This window comes from Photinus pyralis, unplaced genomic scaffold (assembly GCF_008802855.1).
Source record: "Photinus pyralis isolate 1611_PpyrPB1 unplaced genomic scaffold, Ppyr1.3 Ppyr1.4_LG9, whole genome shotgun sequence".
NCBI classification, from domain to species: domain Eukaryota; kingdom Metazoa; phylum Arthropoda; class Insecta; order Coleoptera; family Lampyridae; genus Photinus; species Photinus pyralis.
In genome coordinates, this window is record NW_022170878.1 from 5,056,264 (window position 1) to 5,078,666 (window position 22,403).

Below are 22,403 nucleotides of genomic sequence, written 5' to 3' on the forward strand. Positions count from 1 at the left end.
ACCTTGTGTGAGTTAAAACGTGTCGTTTAAAGTGGTATTTGTTATTTGTCTCATAATCACAATTAGCACATTTAAAATCTTTGGAGTCAGTGTGCGTTAAAAGGTGTCGTTTAAAGTGGTAGTTGTCATTCGTCTGATAATCACAATGACCACATTTAAGATCTTTAGAATCGGTATGTGTTAAAAGATGTCGTTTGAAGTGGTATTTGTTATTTGTCTCGTAATCACAACTAGCACATTTAAAATCTTTAGACTCGGTGTGGTTTAAAACGTGACGTTTAAAGCAGTATTTATCACTCGTTTGATAATCACAATTACCACATTTAAAATCTTTACAAATGATATGTTTTAAAAGATGTCTTCTTAAATATTTTTTGTTATTTGTCCTGTAATCGCAATTGGCGCATTTAAAATCTTTAGAATCGGTATGATTTAAAAGGTGTTGTTTAAAATAGTATTTATCATTTGTTTCAAAATCACAATCAGCACATTTAAAATCTTTAGAATCGGTATGTGTTACAAGGTGTCGTTTAAAGTGGTATTTGTTATTTGTCATATAATCACAATTGGCACATTTAAAGTCTTTAGAATCGGTATGATTTAAAAGGTGCCGTTTAAAGTACCATTTCTTATTCGTTTGATAATCACAATTAGCACATTTAAAATCTTTAGAAACAGTATGTGTTAAAAGGCGTTGTTTCAGGTAGTATTTGTTGTTTGTCTCATAATCACAATTAGCACCTTTAGTGTCTTTCGAATCGGTATGTTTTAAAAGGTGGCGTTTAAAGTAGTATTTATCATTTGTTTGACAATCGCAATGGGCACATTTAAAATCTTTCGAATCAGTATGATTTAAAAGGTGTTGCTTAAAGTAGTATTTATCATTTGTTTCGTAATCGCAATATGCACATTTAAAATCTTTGGAATCGGTATGTTTTAAAAGGTGTCTTGTTAAGCGGCATTTGTTGTTCGTCTTGTAATCACAATTAGCACATTTAAAATCTTTGGAAACGATATGTTTTAAAACGTGTCGTTTAAGATATCGTTTATTATTTGTCCCATAATCACAATGAGCACATTTAAAATCTTTAGAATCGGTATGTTTCAAAAGGTGTTGTTTAAAGTTGGTTTTGTAATTTGTCTCGTAATCACAATTAGTACATTTAAAATCTTTATAATCGGTATGATTTAAAAGGTGTTGTTTAAGGTAGTGTCTATCATTTGTTTGGTAATCACAATAAGCACATTTAAAACCTTTACAATCGATATGTTTCAAAAGATGTCGTTTTAATTGGTATTTCCTATGTGTCTTGTAATCACACTTGACACATTTAAAGTCTTTGGAATCAGTATGATTTAAAAGGTGTTGTTTAAAGTAGTATTTATCATTTGTTTGGTAATCACAATTGGCACATTGAAAATCTTTAGAATCAGTATGTTTTAAAAGGTGTCGTTTTAAGTGGTATTTTCTATGTGTCTTGTAATCACAATTACCACATTCAAAATCCTTATGTTTCAAAAGGTGTCGTTCAAAGTAGGCTTTGCTGTTTGTCTTGTAATCACAATTAGCACATTGTAGCGCATTAAATTTGTGTGTGAAAATGTGCCTTTGAAACAGTCGTTTATTCTTTGTTCCATAATCACAATGAGCACAGTTAAAGCCTTCAGAAACATGTGTTAAAAGATATTGTTTAAGTTGCAGCTTACTATATGATGTGTGTTGAAAATCCGAAACTTGTGTTTTAATATTCCAACCACAATCAGCTTGTTGTTGTACTTCATTATTGAACGATTTGGAGCACTGTGCAGTAATAGTAATTTCGTCCTTTATTGCACCCAATGTTTGGTTGCTTACTAAAATGTTTTCTTGGAGATGGGAATCGATTTCTTCTTCTTGTTTTGGTTCAATCTTAATAAGAGGTGCCACATCATTTCCGTCCATATCTAGTATGAATAACGTTATCAAGACAGATCTTTGTTTATTAAAAATCACAAATTTCTTACCAGGCAGGCAGGCACACCCTATTTATAGATTTAGGTACAGTTGGCTTTGGCTGTAGCTCAAGTACCGGTCCATAGCGTCTCAATTCCAGTGGCGGAGCGATAGGTTTTGTTTTCCATTTTTATTCCATACGGCGTGACCTACAAAAAGTTAATCAACGCCAGTCTGACGGGCGATAACACAACCTTAATGTCTACTGCAAACACCATAACGGAATCTTTGACCTGGCGAAGATGGACTACAAGGTCCAGTTGATTTGGGGAGACGAGTTACATTTCCACTTTTATTGTTAATGCTGGATGGAGCCATCAGTTTTTACCTTCTGTGAGAGCTACAAACATCGAAGATACCTGGTCGTAGGCAGCGCTATAGAAAGGTATCTCTCATCATTTAAGGAGACCGTCAACCAATACGGTTACTTATTAAGAATTTTAAGTATCCTATTGTTCCCAAGTTTCCCATTGTTTATTGTAATTCAAGAGGGCATATTAAAATAACCAACCTAAAAAACATTTGTAATTAGCCGTTGTATGATAAAAGTTAATTGAATACTAGTAAATAAAAAATGTATTATTTCATTATCTTTAAAAAATTACTTTAAATCGACACGAGACACTAGGCAAATGTCTATTTCTAAGTCTGATACCTTCTAAAACCGGCTAAAATTTAGAGATAAAAAATCTAATGCGTTAAAACCTTGGAGCAAGAGATAAAAACCTCCATCCCATGAATTCACCACACACTACAGAATTAATATTTAACTTATCGAGAAATTCGTTCCTTATAAAAACAGTTTCTGCTTTAAAAGGTGTAGCTTGACAGGATTTGTAATGTGTTGGATAATCGCAATGAACACAATTAAAATCTTTAGAAACTTTATGTATTAAAAGGTGTTGTTTAAGGTACCGTTTACTATTTGTTCCATAATCACAATGAACGCATTTAAAATGTTTAGAATCAGTATGGGTTAAATTAAAAGGTGTCGTTTAAAACCAAAACAGTATTTATTAGTTGTTTGGTAATCACAATGAGAACATTTACAATCTTTAGAATTGATATTTTTTAGGTGCGATTTAAGATGTTCTTTATTATTTGTTCCATAATCGCAATGAGCACATTTAAAACCTGTTGAAGATATGTTTCAAAAGGTGTCGTTTAAAATAGCGTTTATTATTTGTTCGATAAACACAATGGTCACATTTAAAATCTTTAAAATCGATATGTTTTAAAAGGTGCACTTTAAGATTTTGTTTATTATTTGTTCCATAATCACAACGATCGCATTTAAAATCTTTAGAACCGGTGTGATTTAAAACGTGTTCTTTAAAGTAGTGTTTATTATTTGTCTCGTAATCACAATGGGCACATTTTAAATCTTTTGAATCAGTATGCGTTAAAAAGTGTCGTTTAATGCTGAATTTATAATTTGTCTCGTAATCACAAATGGCACATTTAAAACTTTTTAACTTGATATGTAGTAGCCCAATTTTGGAACTGTTTGAAAATATGGATTCTACAGGCCACATTCTATAAGAAAATTTTTTTTCCGGGTCGATCTGAGACAATTTTTATTTCGGGGTTCAAAAAAGGCAGTGTATAACCTTCCTGTTTTACCAAAAATCGACTGCACCAAAATTTCTCGGGAAAACACTTTTTCTTATTAATTTTGGTGCGTAGAATCCAAAACAATTCGTACTTTTTCGATCAGACTTCTCAATCAAAAGTTATAGACTAGAAACCAATTTCGAAAGAAAATTCAAAGGGCTGTAACTTTTGAACTAGTAGCCCAATCTTGGAACTGTTTGAAATTATTACTTTTATTCCACTTAAATTTGTATATAACAATAGAAATATAAAAAAAGCTAACCCCATACAAATACAATGCAACAAACACTCACGAAGCGATGTTTCCGCCATCGCCATTTACAACAAAATGCCAGACGTAACTAAGGTTCGTGCTCTCGAGATGGCGCAGACAGCTTTTCCCCTCCTAAAAATTGCGTGATTGCCAACTCTCAAGATTGCGCGCATCGTCGTAAGTTGTATATACAGGGTGGAACCTCTCACTGCTGGTTAGGGCTGTTAACAATGACCCCCTGTAGCTCCTCCCGCATAAATTTCGGCCCTTTTTCTGCGTTAAACCTTCTTCAATGTCTTCCATATGGCCCGTCAAACGTCTCTGTCGAGGGGAACGTGGGGTAAGGTTTAGAAACGGGCATAATCTCTATTATCAATTATATTCTAGAAAGTATAGTGAAAAATACAATAAGAAAGACGATTAGAAAAACTACACTAAATACTCCAAATATGACGAATCCAATACATGCATACCTGTGGCTTATCAATCTGACCTGCAAATAATACTTTTTTATAAGAAGGAATCGTCCAACTGTACCTGCCCTTGTATATGGCTGATAGTATCCTTGTGTCGGTCGTAGGGTTGAGGTGTTGGGTTGGTGTATTTGCGGGGATGATGCGGATGTGACCAGTTGTGCAAATTGGGGCGCGTTGTAGGCGTTTAACGGCGGCGGTGACACATAATTGTATTCCAGGATTGGCGGCGGTCCGCTTGCGGTCGGGTACGATCCAATTTGAATTTGACGCTGTTCGGTACCTGGTGGCGCCGAGTACGGTGGCGGATGCGCCTGATTGGCCTCATCTTTGTTTTCCATGGGCACTTTTTAAGCAAACACTGTTACAATTGAGGACTGCGTTCGATCTCAATAACAAACTGATTTGGAACAAAGTACCTCGAGGTTTAATCGTAAAGGGAAATGGCGATACCTTATCACACCGCCGACGTGATTATGGGGTACCTATTGCACTTTACAATGAAGCAATTAGACTAACGATCTAGATCTGGAAACACGGAAATCAAGGTTTTTCTACGGCCTACGCGTTTTAATGCTGATTGTTTGGCAATAATGCTGATACTCTTCCCTGAATGCAGTGCAATATGCGAGTTCAAGTGAACTTCTAGATAAATCTTGTTTTTCCTTATAGCATGGCAACTCAAAGGGAGCAAGACCAACACCAAGAAACAATAATCGTCGTCGACATTCGGTTGGTGGGAAAGTTCTTCACCCTCAAGCGCTCGCACCGCGTAACTTTTGATGATGTCGTCTCACAAAGAGCGATCAGATGGTCAAAAATCCGTTTTCCAAGGAAAAAATGCTGTGGTTCGCCCCCTGGCGGTGACCTCGGAAAGTAGGGCAGTGACCTCAGATGATAACCTTGAGAATGTAATTTGACAACCCAAAAATAGGGTCACTAACCTCCAATTTGGTATGCACGTTTCCGCATCGGGTCATGGTTTCGTCAACGTGCTCGTTCCAAGCCCCGTTGTTAGTGCTGAATGGCAATTTTGAGGGCAGCTTACTGCTTTGCGTTGACCTGTCTCAAGTGAGTTGCTCTTTTCCCTCCGATTTCGCTCTTGAGATACTGAGGGAGCTTGCTCGCCATCTTATGGCCGGGACTTGTTTGGTTGGTGATGTACTTTTTCCTCTAGGTCAGTCAGAATGCGGATGCGATACATTGCCGGAGATCATTTTTTTCGAGTTGGTGATCTTCCTGGTACTGGGGGGTATTGTAACGGTCGGATTTGTGTGAAGAGTTATTTTGATGGGAAGGTGGTCGAGGCTACAATCCTGAACGTCGTCGAACTCGTACGGAATCGTCTGCAATACCGTGTAATGTTCCTAGGGGTTTATCAAGCGGACGCTGAAATATTGACTTACCCTATACTTACCGTTGGCAACTCTAGAAAAAATCTACAAAGAGTCACCTACCTTTTAAGTAAAAAGGAAAGACGTTTCGCGGCACTTTTGAATTTGGATGGCAGTCGGCTACATATGAGTGGCATGAATGAACTCCTACGTTGTGTAATCAGTTCTTACATGTGTTGGGACGTGAGACATAGTCGGGAAAGGAATTAAATAAAAGACAGAAACACAGAACTTTTGTGCGTAAGAAATGTGACAAGAACAAATAAACATATTACGCACACAACAAGACCATGCCACGGAAACCTTCTACGGGACAAAAACCTCGGCATAGGCCACACAAATACATGAAATAAATCACCTACACCAAATAAAATGGACAAGAAAATACACATAAATAAAACATCTCAAATTGTATGATAAAAAAAAAGATAATCAAATCAAATGCAATTAAACAAGTTCATAATAAACAAAATATACAAGACATCATAAATGCAGTGGAAAACATAATAAATCAATTGAGTACACAAACACATCAAAATACCTGTACGATCAATTGAGATAACACAACTCGTAAAATAAATAAATTGCAGGTACATAGTAAACATGTAAATAGTGTGACTCTACTCTACTCCAACACGAAAAGTACATGTGAGAATGCCAATAGCAAGTATTCATGTGAAAATCGATTATCGTTCAAGCAGAACATATTTTAAATAGAGCAAATGTTAATGAGGGGGCCCCTACTCGCATTGCTAAGATGCTAAGAACTGCAATCCGCACGAGACGAGTAGGCAACAGATACAGAGAAAGATCGAACTGTATTAGGTACCTAGGTACTCCACAGAGAGCCCCCCTTCGTATAGTTAACGCACAAGAACTGCAGCGCGCCACGAATAAGAAAGTAACAGATACAGCGAACAATAAAACTGTATTAGGTACTTTTACTTCTCTCACGGAATAGTTACGATTCAATCGAACAGAGCAACATCGCACTGATAATCAACTCCTCGTGAATACAGGAATAAATACTTAATAAAACCAATGGTATAGTCACCTGTACAGTATAACAAACAAATCATATAACGGTACTCAAAACAAAGGCATGGAGTACACACAAAATCCGCCATCTTGATTCGGTCGCCATTTTATTAGTCTTTAATCCCGCCATTTTGTTGGGCGCCATCTTGGATCGGTCGCCATTTTGTTGGGCACCATCTTGGATGGACCGACATTTTATGTCACTAAATCAGCCAGTTATAAATACAACTTAATTTTTTAAGACCGTTTTGAAGCACTCTAGTCGATTTTCCGCTTTGAAGTATGTATAGTAACGTGTCTTGAATTAGCCTGGTTTGAGTTTCTTCAGTTCATTTTGTGTTTTAGCGTCACTTTTGCTTTCTGCATCCAGTAAGTTTAGTTCAATTTGTTCCAACTTTGTCAATTTTCGTCTAAGATTTGCACTGATTAGCGACTTTAATTCTTTGTGGCGGCATTCATCTCGAAATACAAGTTTAGTCTAAGGTTTACCGTATCCAGGACCTTCAGATACCTTCTGGACTGGAGGTCCGATTAAATGACTTCAGAATGTTATTTTCACAAATGGGGAAAGGTTTGGAGTTGCTTTTAAATCTCCTTGGAATGGCCATTCTTTACCATATCAAATGTTGTATTAAATTAACGTCAGATTTAGGAGTTACTTCCTCGGATTGTTAATCTTCTTTTATTGTAGATTGTTCATTCCTTAGACCTGTATTGATAAAGATAGTTTCTCTTAAAACAATTTAATGAACTTAATTTACATTCTCCTTAAATTGAATTAATTTAGGGTTTGGTATATCTATACCTAGTTCTATAATAAAAAAATTTGATCCGTAACGCTAAAAATTATAAATTACACAATTGGAAAATACATTTCCATTATAAAGAAAATGATAAATCGAGCACAAAAAGTAGGTATTATGTACACAAATATTTACATGAGAATGCTCTTTGACATCGAATACAACCTGCAACCCAAGTACAAGATTGAAGTGTGACGGATCACGCAGTTAACAAATTGCGTTTTTATTAAAATCAGAGAAACGACAACGCATTCGCTCATATAAAGTTACAACAACAAGTTATTTACAATCACTAGTGAAGTCTTGTTAGTCGATCTTGACGGTCGAGTAGATTTTCCTAACGAATATACTTGTGCCGATGAAGCCGACCGTTCCGCATAAGATTCCCAGAGCGCCGCTAAACAGGGCCATGTAGCCGAAGTAGAAGGCCGTCTGAAAGAGGCCGTACATCCTGCAACAGACGATTATTAATCGACGCAACGTCAGCGAGTGCGTACTTGGTCTTGAAGAAGAAGTAATAGATGGAATAGACGTAAACGTAGGCCGAGGTCGAGGCGGCCGCCAGAAACGAGGTCCACTGCCAGCGGTAATCTTCGGCGTTTAGTAAGAAGTACGTGCACACGATCGTCACGCAAACTGTGACGATGACCAGTATCAGCGCGACTAGGAGCATGAAGCCGTAGACGTAGTAGATCTTGTAGGCCCAGAAGGATGTGAAGATGAAATACCTGAAAAGTATTTCCGATTCGTAATCTCTGTTTTAAACACTCAAAAAAGTAATGTTAGGTACTTATGAAAGTGTCATCTAGGATTGAAATTAAAAATCCACGAGAACAACTTTATAATAGGCTGTACTGGATTTGGATGTTGCACGTGCCAATTTTTCTTCTGCTGCTGCAACAAGCCATTGAAGTCATTTTATTTACAAAGACAGTGATTTTTATAAGTAAACGTCAAGTCACAATTTCATGGCAATCATGGGAGTTACGGACAGCCCACTTAATTAGACGTATATTCGATTATAACGTCAATATGATTTTATTTCTATTTCCTTTATTTTTAAATGATATTGCAAGTATAATAAAAAATTCTATAAGGCACTCCACTACGCGTCGCGAAAGACAATATTATAAAAGAGAACTAATGATAACATCATCCAGATTTTGTTTGATTCGGATCCCTGTCTGCTTCAAAACGTGTATTTCCGTGAAAAAAGTGGGGGGGGGGGGGGTTTTTTATTCAATAAAATACATCCCTTACTAACGTAGTTTGGGTGGTAAGATCAATTTTCGGCAAAATAGGCAATTTAGCTGACTCCAATTTGGATTTTGCATCTGCCAAGTTTTCTTCTGCTGTTGCAACAAGCCATTGAATGGACGGTGTATTACCTTTTCCAACTGAAGTAATTTTATTTACAAAGACAGTGATGTTTATAAGCATACGTCAAGTGACATTTTCATGGCAATCATGGGAGTTACGGACAGCCCACTTAATTAGACGTATATTCGATTATAACGTCAATATGATTTGATTTTATTTCCTTTATTTTTAAATGATATTGCAGGTATAATAAAAAATTCTATAAGGCACTCCGCTACGCGTCGCGAAAGAAAATTATTATAAAAGAGAGCTAATGATAATACCCGTCAAATCAAATGTTTTCAACCTTACCAACCGCCTGATTAAAGAGTGATAGGTACAGGTTATTCGCGATTTCGTTTAACTGTAAATCACATACCTAGTGTGTAATAATGACCAATAAAGCCTTACCGCTTAAAAATGCCCAATACTTCAAACGATTTAAAATGTGCACATTGCAATCTTGCAACAAATCTTCAACATGTTCTGAAACGACACAAGTCTTCAATGGATTTAAAATGTGCGCAGTGCGATTATACAACGAACTACTTATAAAACAAAGTAGGCATATGTTAACTCACAATACTTTCAAATATTTAAAATGTGCACACTGTAATGGCATTACATATATGGAAATGTCAATGTGCCCATATCTACGAGGTTGGCCGGGATGGGGGATAAAACGTTAATGGGATCTGATATCTATGTAAATAAAAATAAATGTTTGTCTATCTGTCAGTCCAAGCCGTTCATCCGATTGTGATGCTCGCGCAAGTTTCCGAGTTAGTAAAGCGCTTCCCGAAATTCCCATGAAAACGGGAACAGGTAAAAAACCGTGTTCTATTGGTTGCTAGGGCGCGCCAGTCGAAGTCGGAAAGAAGGCCCGTTTCAGTTTTTCTAGCGGGCGACATTCAAATAGCGAGAGAAGTGGTAGAGCGATGGTGCAAGCTGATTTTCGAGAGCGAGCACGCACCAATTTGGTTTATTTCAAGTAAAAAACGGAAGGGTTTCGTTTACTTCATGAGCGACCACGCACAAATACCGGTGTAAACAAGCGCTTAGTAAATGGGTGGGTTATAAGGTAGTAAAATACTCGTCCCCTATGAGTGCCGTCTTCCGACATTTCGTTTTCAAGATTCGCTTCGACTTCAGCAATAAATATGTCTCATCCAGACAGTTTTGAAATCGCCAATGCGAATCCAGACGTCCCAATCGCCCTTTGTGAATATCCACCTCTGATAATCCGCTCTTAAAATATAAGGAATCGGGCTAAGAAGGACTATGGTTGGTTGAAATTGATTCCGTTCGTTGAAATCTTTCATTAGAGTACCGTGATGGTTACAAGCAGCCCCCCCCCCCCCATGTTACTAGAAGAGATCTGTCAATAATCTGATTTGAAGAAAGTAGTGGTCGGTTATTGTTAGGCATATTAAATTTGTTTGGAGTAATTTTAATATTCCCAAAGGAATCGACCCGTGAGAATTCCTTGCATGAAACAGATTTTGGTATTGTATTTATTGTTAAGAAGCGGATCCAAACAAAGGATTTGGGTTAATTGGCTCCCTTGATTGGAAATGTTGTATTTAATTTCAGCGATCAATGACAGTTCAGAGAAGGTTTAAATTTGGCATGGACACGTGATCCCGAGATAGGCATTGCATTTCTGTATTTCTGTTTATGAATCAAACCAATGGAATGAAATGGAAATTGATCGCCTTAATGTATTTCAATCGCCTAAAGTCACATGTATACCAAAGCATTTGATTTTGAATTTCAGGTTTTAAAAGGAGATAAGGGGCCAAACTTCCGCAGGTTAAGGGTATATATATCTAGCTGTTAGTGAATTAACAATTATATTTACCCTGTAGCGTCTATCTAGCATCGCGGATTTTTTACCTTCTGTTAACACCTGCACAATGAAAGCTACTTCGAGGTACTACTGCCCTGGTTCAAATAAGAACCCGCCATCTACAGGCGAATTATGAAACTTAAATTTAGCCTTCCACATAAAAATTCAGAATTCAAAGTCTGGTATTATAGTTACTTTTTTGTTTTTTTTTGGGGTGTCAAAAACAAATGTGCCAATGGCTTCGCTACCTGTTTGTCGAACTTGCTTACCTGTATTCCCTTTCCTATATTACATACTTACATCTCAATGAATATGCTAGCGAACGGTAACACACCGCCCAGAAGTATAATGACCCCCGGCTCCATGAACCACTTCTTCTCGGGTATAGGTCTAGGGACCGCATTAATCCGGCACGGATAGTCGGGCTGACCGGCCAAGTTTCGACCCAGCACCGTACCTACGAGCGTCAGCGGCAAAATTACGAACAAACAAATGCACGTAACCGCGACCATCGTGCCGAACGGAATCGCACGCGAGGCGTGGTAATAGATGGCGATGAAATTGATGCAGAACGCTGTGCCGCAGATTAACGCGGGCAGCATAAAGGCGGAGACGAGCATCTGCCGTATCCAAACCTTGCCGCCCATGCGCGCGTACAGCGAGCCGCCGAAGTAGCCGTTAACCGGCGACGTGGCCGCATACACAAAAATCGAAGTGGACAGCATCGAACCACGCCTACAAACTCGTTTAGCTGCAAGTGAGTGCGATAATCGGATGACTTACTCCGTATACAGATCGCCTAAAATTGCGAAAATTATAACGCAGAAAACGACGGTCGTCAGCTGATGGCCGGCACCGATAAGTGCGGAAAAAAGTAAGGAATGCGAAGCCGGTCGGAATACGTCGCCGTGCACCTGCTTCCAGCCGTACTCGTCGCCCAAATCGCGTTCCTTAAAAACAAGACACAGTTAACGAAAACAACGAGCACGGTCCTAACCATGTCGTCCATGTCCTCGTCCTTGCTGTAACGAGCGTAGTCCTTACGAAGTGTGCGCATCAGTATCATCGATACCAAACCGACGAGGAATATCACCATCATAAAACTGTTAAAGATGCTGAACCAGTGAATCTAAAAGTAGGCCGTAGGAAGCGATAAACAAAAGATAGAAGTGAGGTTATATCGTTAGAAACAAGCCCAATCGAAGTGAATTGAAGATCCAAGTTAGCTCATAACATTAACCTCACTTTTAAAGAACATAAAACTCACTCTGTGCTGGAAAAAATTCGGATCCAAATACTTATCGAACCGATTTTCAAACTTAATGTTCGACTTCTTCCAAATGACCTCATACGTAAAGCTGAGCTTAACGGTAGGCTTCAACAGCACCTTGTCTTGCGCCGTAATGTTAACGTCGACGATTTGTTTGCCATTATAACCGATTTCGAACTTCTTATGCGTCCATATATAATAATTGGAGTCGGTCACTTCACCGACTATTCCCCAAATCGGCAGGTCGTCGATGTACATCTGGTACCAGTAGTGATTTTTAACGGCGTAAACGAACGCCTTGTACTTTTCATCGTTTAACAACGTACCGCAGTACTCAGTCTTTTGAACGTCGGCTACAACGCAAAGTAAACAAAATGTGACGGCTCAACTGGCTCACCTTTAAATTCGATATCGAGCCCGCTAAATTCCAATTCGACGCCCTGCAGCGCCTCGCTGAGCGTTTCGTGGTAATGAGATATCGCCTCCTTCGATCCGACACAGAACGGCAGCGAGAAATACCGATAGGTCTCCTGCCGATTGTGATACGGTCCCACTGTGTTCATCCATAGGACTACCTCCTCGTTGTCGCCGTACTGCAAATCACAAGAATGAGGCGATGAAGACGTTAACAACAGAGATCGCACGTACAATGTGATCGTGTTCATCAGTCAACGCCCCCGCAATTAACGTAAACAATATAATTTTCACTAATAAGTTCATTGTTTATAAACTACACCTAATTGTAAAACATAGAAAGACAATAAATTAGTAATTAGAAACGTCTTATTTACTCAAATAGCCGGAATTTTTAATAAGTACACATAATACCCACACACGTAGACAACTGCCAAAAGTAAGTGTGCCAAACTGATCTGGTGAGAAAATTAAATGTTCCTAGTTTTTGTCAAAACAAATTTATAATCGTACAGGGTGTTTCAGAATGAAACAAATACTATCATACAATGCTATGAAACAACAACATAAAGCAAGCACCATTGTATATACAATGCAAGCACCATTGAATTTAAATTCAATGGCAAGCACATACGCACTTACAATTTATTATTTGCTTAAACATTTTTAACGCAGCGCCATAACCAGAAAAAAATAATCTGAACGAATATTTATCATTTTTTGGATTTTGTTATGACAGGGGGTAATTTTCGTTGATACTTTTGTAGTTGAAATCTGTATACAGAGTGGAGGAATGTAAAGAAAACAAAAATTAATAAAAGAACACATTTCACATTTTCGTCAAGAGCTAATTTCCAAAAGTTGCAAAATTCAGTACCTATCAGCTCCAGATTCCCGCAATATCTTAAAAAAAATTCTCATTAATGGCGCTTTGATTATTCCCGTTCAACACAGGGGTACGTTTGTAGTCCATTTCATCGAGAATCCATGTGATCCAGATAATTTCCCCTATAGCCAAACTGATTTATTTATTATTCCTCTCTCTTGCTCTAGGCCCTCAACAGGCTTGCTCCCAATTACAGAGTGACCCGCATAATGCTTTTTAGAGGTGCCTCTGCAGAAGGGCTTAAGTTGTTCTATAGGTACTACTCCGCTATTTACCTTACGAATTAGAAAAACTGCAGGAAAACCTAATTCGGAGTAGCCGCCTGCAGAATGCTCGAAACTGGTCTAAGGTAATTCCCATCTCTGCCACAGATGAAAAATTCACCTCAACCCAGGTTCGAACACCCGACCTCCGGATTTATAGTCCATAAAGCCGGTAACAGTCTCATTCTTCATTTCTGCAATTTGCTGGATCAAGCAATGGGACCGCCAGCGTACTTGAACCAGTCGTTGATTTCTTTGTTTTTTTTCAGATCCATGGTATTCTAATCACTCTTCAGTTTCCTTAAATTCTTGCGACCCTTCGCAATTTTGAAACTCAAGTTCAAGAGATTTTTTTGGTTTCTTCGTATTCACTCCAAGTACCGTGTGTCTTATTTTGGTTGAGACTGCAGTGTATTTCAGCTGTTTTTAAAAATAAAAAGAATCTTCGAATATACTCGGGGGTATTCGGGTATTGCATACTGATACCCCCCACTCCCTTTACAACTTTCGTGAATTGCCATACGAGTGGCAACGCTGAGAGGTCCCACCCTGTATATACAACCTACGATTTAGAGCTGGCAGCTTAGACCATGCTGGCAGTCGCACGGCTTATTAATGAGAAGGCTGGATGTTATCTTACTACCCTTAGATCATATATATGTATGATCTAAGTTACTACCCACGTAAGATAGAAAAAAGGTAAAAACTTTAGATATTTTCACGTAAAATCCACAGATCTAAAAAAAATTTGGAACACTTTTTCCGAGATGACGCAAGGTCGATATGTTTTAAATAGAACACACTGTATATCTTACGTCAATTTTTTGTCTTTTTTTCCTTGATTGCATTGATGTATCACAACCTATATATTTTTATATACCAAATTCTACATTATCCCATATTTTTCAAATTTTTGAAATGATTGCCAGCCATTTTTATTGATTGGTGGGCTGCTTTAGTTACCATGGATACAAAACAAAATCTCCATGGATCCATATGGCCTACTACCGTTAAAACCCTTTTTTATTTCTGGTTCAGTAAAAAGAATACAAAAAAATGACGTGAAGATATACAGGGTGTGGCATTTAAAAAATACCAACTTCTCAGAAAAGGTTGTCCAAATTTCTTTTTGACTACGCCTACGTAAAAATCTATATATCTCAAAAACAAACGCAGATAGATTGTCAGATTCTTCAACTTTTTTTAGATGCATCGAATTTTAAGATTTTCCTTTTTCGAATTGTTCCGACTCTTTACATCTTTCAGATCCATTAAGTTCTAAAAATTCGTCGTTTTCTCGAATTCTTGAGATTCTTCAGACCCTTCAGATTCTTTAATCTCTTCAGAATTTTTGCAATTTTCAATATTTTCGGGTTTTTAAATGCTTCAGATTGTTTGATTCGCCTGATGTGTCCTTATAATCGTGTCGATACTTCCAATTTTCCAGACTCCCGAATATCTTCAGGTTATCCAATTATTTTTTGGATTTCTTGGTTTCCTTTTAATTCGTTCTATTCCTCTCCTTGGGTTTTTGAGATTATTCAGATCTTCTTCAAATTTTTCGGACCAATCAAATTGTTAGGTTTCTTCGTTTTCCTTCCATTCTTCAGGTTCTTTTTTTCACATTTCATAAAATTCAATGAACTTTTTCACAGTGATTTTCTTTAAATCTACCGGATCCTACAGATGCTCGAAATTTCTGATTCTTCTTTTTCTTCAAACCGATCAATTCTCAACATTCTTTGGATTCTTCCATTTCGTAGGATTCTTCGATTTCTTCAAATTATTTAAATTCTTCGATTTTTAAACATTTTTCAATACAATGCGATTTGTTGAATTCATCTGTTTCTTCGAATTATTAGAATTTATTTCTAATGCTTCGGATCCCTTAGATTATCGAGACTTCACCAATTCTACGGTTTTTAGCGCATTTTTTAAGAATTAAAAAAATGTGCTATTGTTTGTGTTTTGTCCGTCCGTCCGTCCGGACCCACTTCTACCGTTGTGAACCACTTCTAGAGTCCTGGAATTTTTTGCAGTAGGTAGCCTATACCTTGAAGGTGTACCAGACGGCCATTAAATTTCGCTGTCTAAAACGGGACCCCCCCCCCTCGATTTATTTCCTGAGGTGCTGTTTTTGAAAGTAAAACGTGCATAACTTTTACCATTGAATTTATAAGATTAGTTATAAATTCAATGCTTTTACAAACGACAACCAATGGGTCTCAAAGTTTGCATAGGCATGCCTTTAGTGGTGCCAAGTTTAACTTTAGAAAATGGGGGGGGGGGGTAAACACATGTTCTATCCTTCGTAGTACTCCAATGAAAGGCCTCATCGAAATAAATTGGTTTGTACAAACTATAACTTTCCTGTGCGACTCTTTCGAGATTAGTGAGCGACGGAGCCTGGGGGGGGGGGGGGGGGGGAATTAATGTTATCTCTCATTGTATTCAAATTAAAGGTCTCAACGAAAGGAACCGTTTTCTACCAACTACTGCCCTTCTTTCTGTCCTGTTATCAAAGTACGTGGTGGAGGGGAAAAGGGGGGAGCGGGGGAGTGGAACTAGTTCTATCCTTCATGGTACTCTAATGAAAGAGGTCTCTACGAAAGGAATTCTACCAAACATAGCCCTCTTCCTCGACTTCTTATCGTGATCGGGTATATTCCCTTATACCTCAAGAACGGATTGTCGGAAGGGGGTACTCACAAAGGGCGATTGAGACGTCTGCAAGAAATATATCCATTGGTGATGTCCAAACAAAAGCTATTTCGGTTCATCTGCACAAGAGTTCTGTACAATTTATACTTGTTTAATCTTCGGATTGTTTAATTTCTTCAGATTCTTCTAATTCTTCAAAATCTTAATATTTATGCGTTCCGCGATTTCTCTGAATTCTTTCTATTCTTCTCCGCGGCTTTTTCGGATACTTCAGCTTGTTAAGAGCCCGGTAACTTTTTCGTTTCTTTGAATCCTTCCGATTTCTCAGATTATTCAATTTCTTCATATCCATCGAATTCTTAAGATTCTTCATGTTTTCGAATCCTTTAGAAATTCAAGATTCTTTGGATTCTACCGTTTCTTCAAATAATTCAGAGTCTTCCTTCGATATCTTGAGATTTTTTGAGTTTCCCTGTTTCTTCGAATTATTTCAATTGTTTTACTTGCTACGTGCTTCGGATTCTTCAAATCTGTAGAGTCCTTCAGATTCTTCCGATTTTTCAAATTCTTTCGTCTTTCCGGATCTATCAGGTCCTCAAGTCTTCTCCGATTCGTCCGTTTCTTCGACCCTGAACCCCTAAAAGGTGATTGGAGTTACTCTCGAGACATGAGCCTTCGTTCCTTTAGTCGTTATGGGACGAATGCGGGTTCGTCGGAGAAAAAGTGGATGTAGGACAAAACGGCGCGTGTTGATTGATCACTTAGATCAAAGTAACCTTTAGCCTGTCGACCCTTTGGATTTGTCAAAAATGCCTCACGCCGCCGGTAAGTAAACGCTTTCCTCGAGAAAAACAAGCGCGGAATAAATTGTTTTTAAGGCGAGATCTTCACGACCATTTTGCTGCTTCCGAAAGACACCCACAAACGAGCCCAGAGACGCCATTACCCGTACCTTTCCAATAACAGCATAGTCGAGTTCTCTCCACCGCCCCCGCCACCAAGACCGACAATCTTGACCGTTCCGCACCGCGACGAAAGGCGACATTTCCGATTTTCAACATCAAGATCGTCGCTAGATCAATGCTTTTGACCACATTTTTTTTTATCTGAATAAAGACACAATGCGATAAGATGAACGTTGCGGTCTAATCCAACTCCACATCCTCCCCGTGTTTTCGCGTTCACTTTTTATATATAAACGCCGGCCGAAGTGCTGGGAGGTAGTTCAGTCAGCCGAAGAAGCGTCGAAGATGTCGAACGTGGATAAGAATCATCTCATTCTCATGCTCTTTCATCCCAAGGAGCCCATCTTCACGAAGAAGGGTGAGAAGAATACCGTTTTCAATGTGCCGCAACATTTTTTGGTAAGTTGGCACGGTTCTTCTTGTGGGTAATTGTGATGGGGTTTAGCGGAATCGGTACCAAAGCATCGGCGTTGACCTTCAAGATCGCTTCTCGGCGGACGCGGGGGAGCAGGTGACCATCAACGATATCAAACCGCCGAACCTGACGAACGTACTCCAGTTGAAACGAGACGAAAATTTCACCCTCTTCCTCCCGAAGCACAACAAGATCGCGACCGAACTGACGACCCTTTATTTGCGTACGGCCTAATGCTCGTTTGCGCTTTTCGCCATTTGTGGTTTGCAGGTGCCAAAAATCTGGACGAGTTCCAATCGCTGGCGGCGTACACGAGGGAACGCGTCAACCCTTACCTCTTCAACTATTGCATGTGCGTTGCGATTCTGCACAGAAAGGACACGAGGGATATGGACATACCGTCGCTGATCGAAACGTTCCCGGATAAGTACGTGGATAGTCAAGTCTTTGCGAAGGCCAGAGAGGAAGTTAATATCGTTCCCGAGGGATCACGCGTAAGTCTTCGGGTTGCGGGGGTTGAAATACACGGTCAGTTTTAGACGCCGATTGAAATTCCAGTGGATTACACCGCGTCAAACTTGGAAGATGAGCACCGAGTCGCCTACTGGACCGAAGACTTGGGGCTCAACGCTCACCATTGGCATTGGCATTTGGTATATCCGTTCAGTGGACCAATGGAGGTGGTTAACAAAGATCGACGAGGGGAGCTCTTCTACTACTTCCATCACCAGGTGATGGCCAGGTTAGTTTCCAGCAAAGTCGGGCGAGATTTACCGTTTGCATGGTTTAGGTACAACATGGAGCGAATGTGCAACAAATTGAAGAGAGTCAGACGCTTGGTGAACTTCCGCGAGCCCATTCCAGAAGCCTACTTCCCCAAGCTGGACAGTCTGGTCGCGAACCGCTCGTACCCGGGCCGACCGGCCGGTATGACCCTCCAAGACGTGAACCGCGAGCAAGACCAATGGAAGATCGACATCAAAGACATGGAGACGGCAATTGCGCGAATCTACGAGGCGATCCACTCGGGTTTCTATCGGGACGTAAGTGACTCGGAGGAAGTTCCGCGAAAGTTCATGTCTCTTCCGACAGACCAACAACCGAATGCAACCGCTCACCGAGTTTGGCGGCATCGACATCTTGGGAAACCTGGTCGAGGCGTCCATACTCTCGGCCAACCCCGCCTACTACGGAAACTGGCACAACTTCGGGCACGCGACGCTCTCGGTCATTCACGACCCCGACCTCCGCCACCTGGTAATCGATTTCAGCCCGAAACCTTGTCCTTTACCGTTTTTTCTAGGAATCCTTCGGCGCAATCGGCGATCCGGCGACCTCGATGCGCGACCCCGTCTTCTACAGCATGCACGCCATGGTCAACGACATGTTCGTCGAGTACAAGTCGACGCTACCCCGCTACACCGTCGCGCAGCTCGGCTACGACGGCGTGACCGTCACCAAAATCTCGCTCCAAAGTCAGAACTCCCCCGAAAACCAATTTTCGACGTTCTGGCAACAATCCGACGTGGACATGTCCAGGGGCCTCGACTTCCAACCGCGCGGACCCGTCTTTGTGCGATTCACTCACTTACAGCACCAGCCGTTCAACTACGTCATCAACGTGAACAACACGGGCGCGGCTCGCCAAGGCACCTGCCGCATTTTCCTCGGGCCTCAATTCGACGAGAGAGGCAACCCCTGGCTGTTAGTCGACCAGCGGAACTTGATGGTGGAAATGGATCGCTTCGCCGTCAACTGTAAGTCGGAATTAGTCACGAACTTATAAATTAAGATAGACTCCTGAATTGACAAATGACACCTAGATGGCGGCACGTTTTCTAAATAAATTACTGTGACACGTCATATTCCAAGGCTGCAATAGTCTCACTTGGGCACTAGGAAAATTCCCCTAGAAAATAACTAAAACGTGCCATTTCTACCTCTATGCAACAGTTTGAGCAATAAGTTTCATTTCAGTGACGCCCGGCCAAAACGTAATCACGCGAGCATCGACTTCCTCGGCGGTCACCATACCCTTCGAGCGAACGTTCCGGAACGTCGACACGAATCGCCCGACCGGAGGCCCGGGCCTGGAGCAGTTCAACTTCTGCGGCTGCGGATGGCCCCAGCACTTGCTCGTGTTCAAGGGCACACCGGAAGGGTACCCTTGCCAATTGTTCGTGATGATATCCAACATTGCCGACGATCGCGTAAGTTCTGCCCAATGTCTCTCTCGGTATCAATCATTGATGACTTCAGGTGAACCAATCTACCGAGGGCACGTGCAATGACGCCGCCGTCTACTGCGGAATCCGCGACCGCCTGTATCCAGATCGAAGATCCATGGGATATCCGTTCGATAGATCGCCGCGCGATGGCGTAACGACCCTGCAGCAGTTCCTGACGCCGAACATGAGGGTGCAGAACGTGTCCATCGTTCACCAGAATCGCACCATACGACCACGAGCACGCAACTGAACTCGACTTGATCCTGTATTATTTGTACATAGACTGCTTAATTCTAGACTTTTTTTTACTGTATAGGTACTTATAAATCGACGAACTTAAATATAGCATTATAGTATACGAATCTGGATTTTAATATCTCACTAACACAGCTTAGTTACTAGTGAGCTCGACAACTCCGAGCGGCGCGGTTGATCCGGCGATCGAGAACCAATCGAAATGGAATGGTGCGGTCTTTCTCTAGCTTGGGGCCGGAGTGAACAGATTTTTATTATTCAAGTAGTGTCAACTAAAACCAGTACTGTAGTATTTGAGTGAAGGCACAGCTTACTTGTGGGGAGATCCCTTTTCTATTTTTTCAAAAATAACTCGTAAACTGTGGTCCATAGCAAAAAATGTTCTTATATTTAAGTAATCTACTTTATCCATACAAAAGGCTCTATAAGCTTTCTTGCTGGGATCAATACTTAAAAAGATATTTAAGGAAGGTTGATTATACCAGGGGTATCCCGGCTTCATTTTTTATTTCTGATCTACAAAGTACCGGGTGACCCAATAAGACTGTTTCTCTGCCATATCTCGAGAGCCGTTCGTCATATGACTTAGGGGTAAAAAAAATTATTGGGTAAATCGGTCATGAAGAATCGCTGAAAAATAAGTTCTAAAAATGACCAACAGAGGGCGTAACCTGCCATCTTAAATCTTAAAATTGCATTTTCTTTAAATTTCGCATAATAAATTAAACATTCTTTTTTCATTTTTAAAGAGAACCAGTTTATCTATCATTTTCGTAAAAACAAAAACTCAGTTATTTCAAAAACAAGATGGCGTGGAGCGTTCAATTGTTTTTGCAATAACCTGCTTTAACTTCTTAACCGTTTAACCGATTATAAGAAATTTGGTATCGTTGAAAAGAGCATTCCTTGGGCAACAAGAATCAACCAAAATATAGTTGAATCCTCTCCGCTAGTTTTGACACTATGATCTAAAATCCTCAAAAATCAAAAAAAAAACAAATGGAATGATATGGATTTTTCTTTATGAAAAAGTAGCCAAATAACACCTAAAGAAGCCAGTGAAAACCGTTTTTCAAAATCGTTGCTAACCTCAAATATTGGGAAAATGAGATTCATTAATTAATAAAAATGCTTAAATTGTATCTTATTTGACGTATTTCTGGTATTTGTCGATGGCGCGAAAGATTGTTGGGAAAAGGACCCTACACTTTTAGGTAGGCCTTGGAAAATTAAACAAATGAAACACGATACATTATAAAATAATAACAGCCGTAATGTGTAAATTATTCTGCTGCGTTTACATTCAGAAAGTGCAGTTTTTTATATTTGTAATCTTTTCTAAAATGCCGATTTCTAACCAAGAAGCATTTAAAGTACGACACCTAATTCCGAGATTGTCTTCGACATTCAACTGTAGGCTCGAAACCCTGAAACCAGGGGCGGGTTACCTATCTTGCCGGAGCGGGATTACGCTAATCAAAGCTCTTCAGTTTAGAATCTATGCGCGATAAATGAATCGGGTTGACTTTATTTCCGTGTTCTTGTAATGTGAAGTTAGCGTAGAACCTGGGGGTTAAGTACACTACAATATTGTACTTAAAAAAATCATTGTTAAGGTGACCCATTAAAGGAAACAACATTAAGAACACCAACGCAACCAACAAACTAGTAATAACTATTCGATTGTATCGAAAACTAGTATCCAATCAAACGTGATATTAAGAAATTCATCAGAAATACAAAAAATTACTTTTAAACTCTGTTTGTAACGGTCTTTTGAGCTCAGAAGGGCGCTTTCTGCCTTTATCTGTAACAGATAACACAAACAAACAAGAGGGATAGTAAATAGCGCGGCACACAAATATTGCGGTATAGCAATGACTAACATCTGACACTGATCAGGTAAATCGAATACTACAACCGTAATTATGACTGGATAAGGATCAATAATTCAATTTACGTTTGTGTGGATTGCAAATGAACAATAGTTTATTTCCAAAATGCTAATTAAGAAGTAAACTTAATAATTAACTCTTATGTCTTATTAACCTTGTCTCTGTGCTACTTTAAAGAACCGGCAGACGACGACCTCTAAATTTCATATCTATTAAGATGCCAGTCGTCGCCATCGCCGTTCGTCCTAATCGATGTAGCTGCCACGCGGGCGGCCCAAGTTCGATTCCCGGTCGATGCAATTTTTTTAATTATATCTATTTAGCATTTCTATATTTCGCTGAAACGTTGGCGTAGGATGTCACACGGGCTCCTAG

The 22,403-nt window shown here is 39.7% G+C and overlaps 3 protein-coding genes across 4 annotated transcripts; 1 reads left to right on the plus strand and 2 right to left on the minus strand.

Moving 5' to 3' along the window:
• Positions 1–377: 377 nt before the first annotated feature.
• Positions 378–2,827, minus strand: LOC116180729 (gastrula zinc finger protein XlCGF46.1-like). Its single transcript, XM_031500848.1, has 4 exons — positions 2,188–2,827; positions 2,005–2,142; positions 488–1,944; positions 378–386 (listed from the first exon to the last, which is right to left on the minus strand). The coding sequence occupies exons 3-4, from the start codon at positions 1,940–1,942 to the stop codon at positions 378–380; spliced, it is 1,464 nt and encodes a 487-aa protein (XP_031356708.1). The 5' UTR covers positions 1,943–1,944; positions 2,005–2,142; positions 2,188–2,827.
• A 4,931-nt stretch (positions 2,828–7,758) lies between these two features.
• Positions 7,759–12,909, minus strand: LOC116181508 (transmembrane 9 superfamily member 3). Of its 2 annotated transcripts, XM_031501889.1 has the most exons (9): positions 12,838–12,909; positions 12,695–12,782; positions 12,444–12,639; positions 12,044–12,399; positions 11,774–11,905; positions 11,560–11,726; positions 11,077–11,511; positions 8,066–8,296; positions 7,875–8,019 (listed from the first exon to the last, which is right to left on the minus strand). In XM_031501889.1, exons 2-9 carry the CDS (start codon positions 12,764–12,766, stop codon positions 7,875–7,877), a joined length of 1,734 nt encoding a protein of 577 aa, XP_031357749.1. In that variant the 5' UTR covers positions 12,767–12,782; positions 12,838–12,909. The 2 variants fall into 2 exon arrangements, with proteins under 2 accessions (XP_031357750.1, XP_031357749.1); XM_031501890.1 differs by having other exon boundaries at positions 7,759–8,019; positions 12,695–12,901.
• A 4,570-nt stretch (positions 12,910–17,479) lies between these two features.
• On the plus strand, positions 17,480–20,240 carry LOC116181505 (phenoloxidase 1-like). Its single transcript, XM_031501886.1, has 9 exons — positions 17,480–17,634; positions 17,681–17,873; positions 17,921–18,144; positions 18,190–18,392; positions 18,441–18,693; positions 18,743–18,907; positions 18,954–19,407; positions 19,628–19,860; positions 19,910–20,240. The coding sequence occupies exons 1-9, from the start codon at positions 17,521–17,523 to the stop codon at positions 20,126–20,128; spliced, it is 2,058 nt and encodes a 685-aa protein (XP_031357746.1). The 5' UTR covers positions 17,480–17,520; the 3' UTR covers positions 20,129–20,240.
• Positions 20,241–22,403: the final 2,163 nt, after the last annotated feature.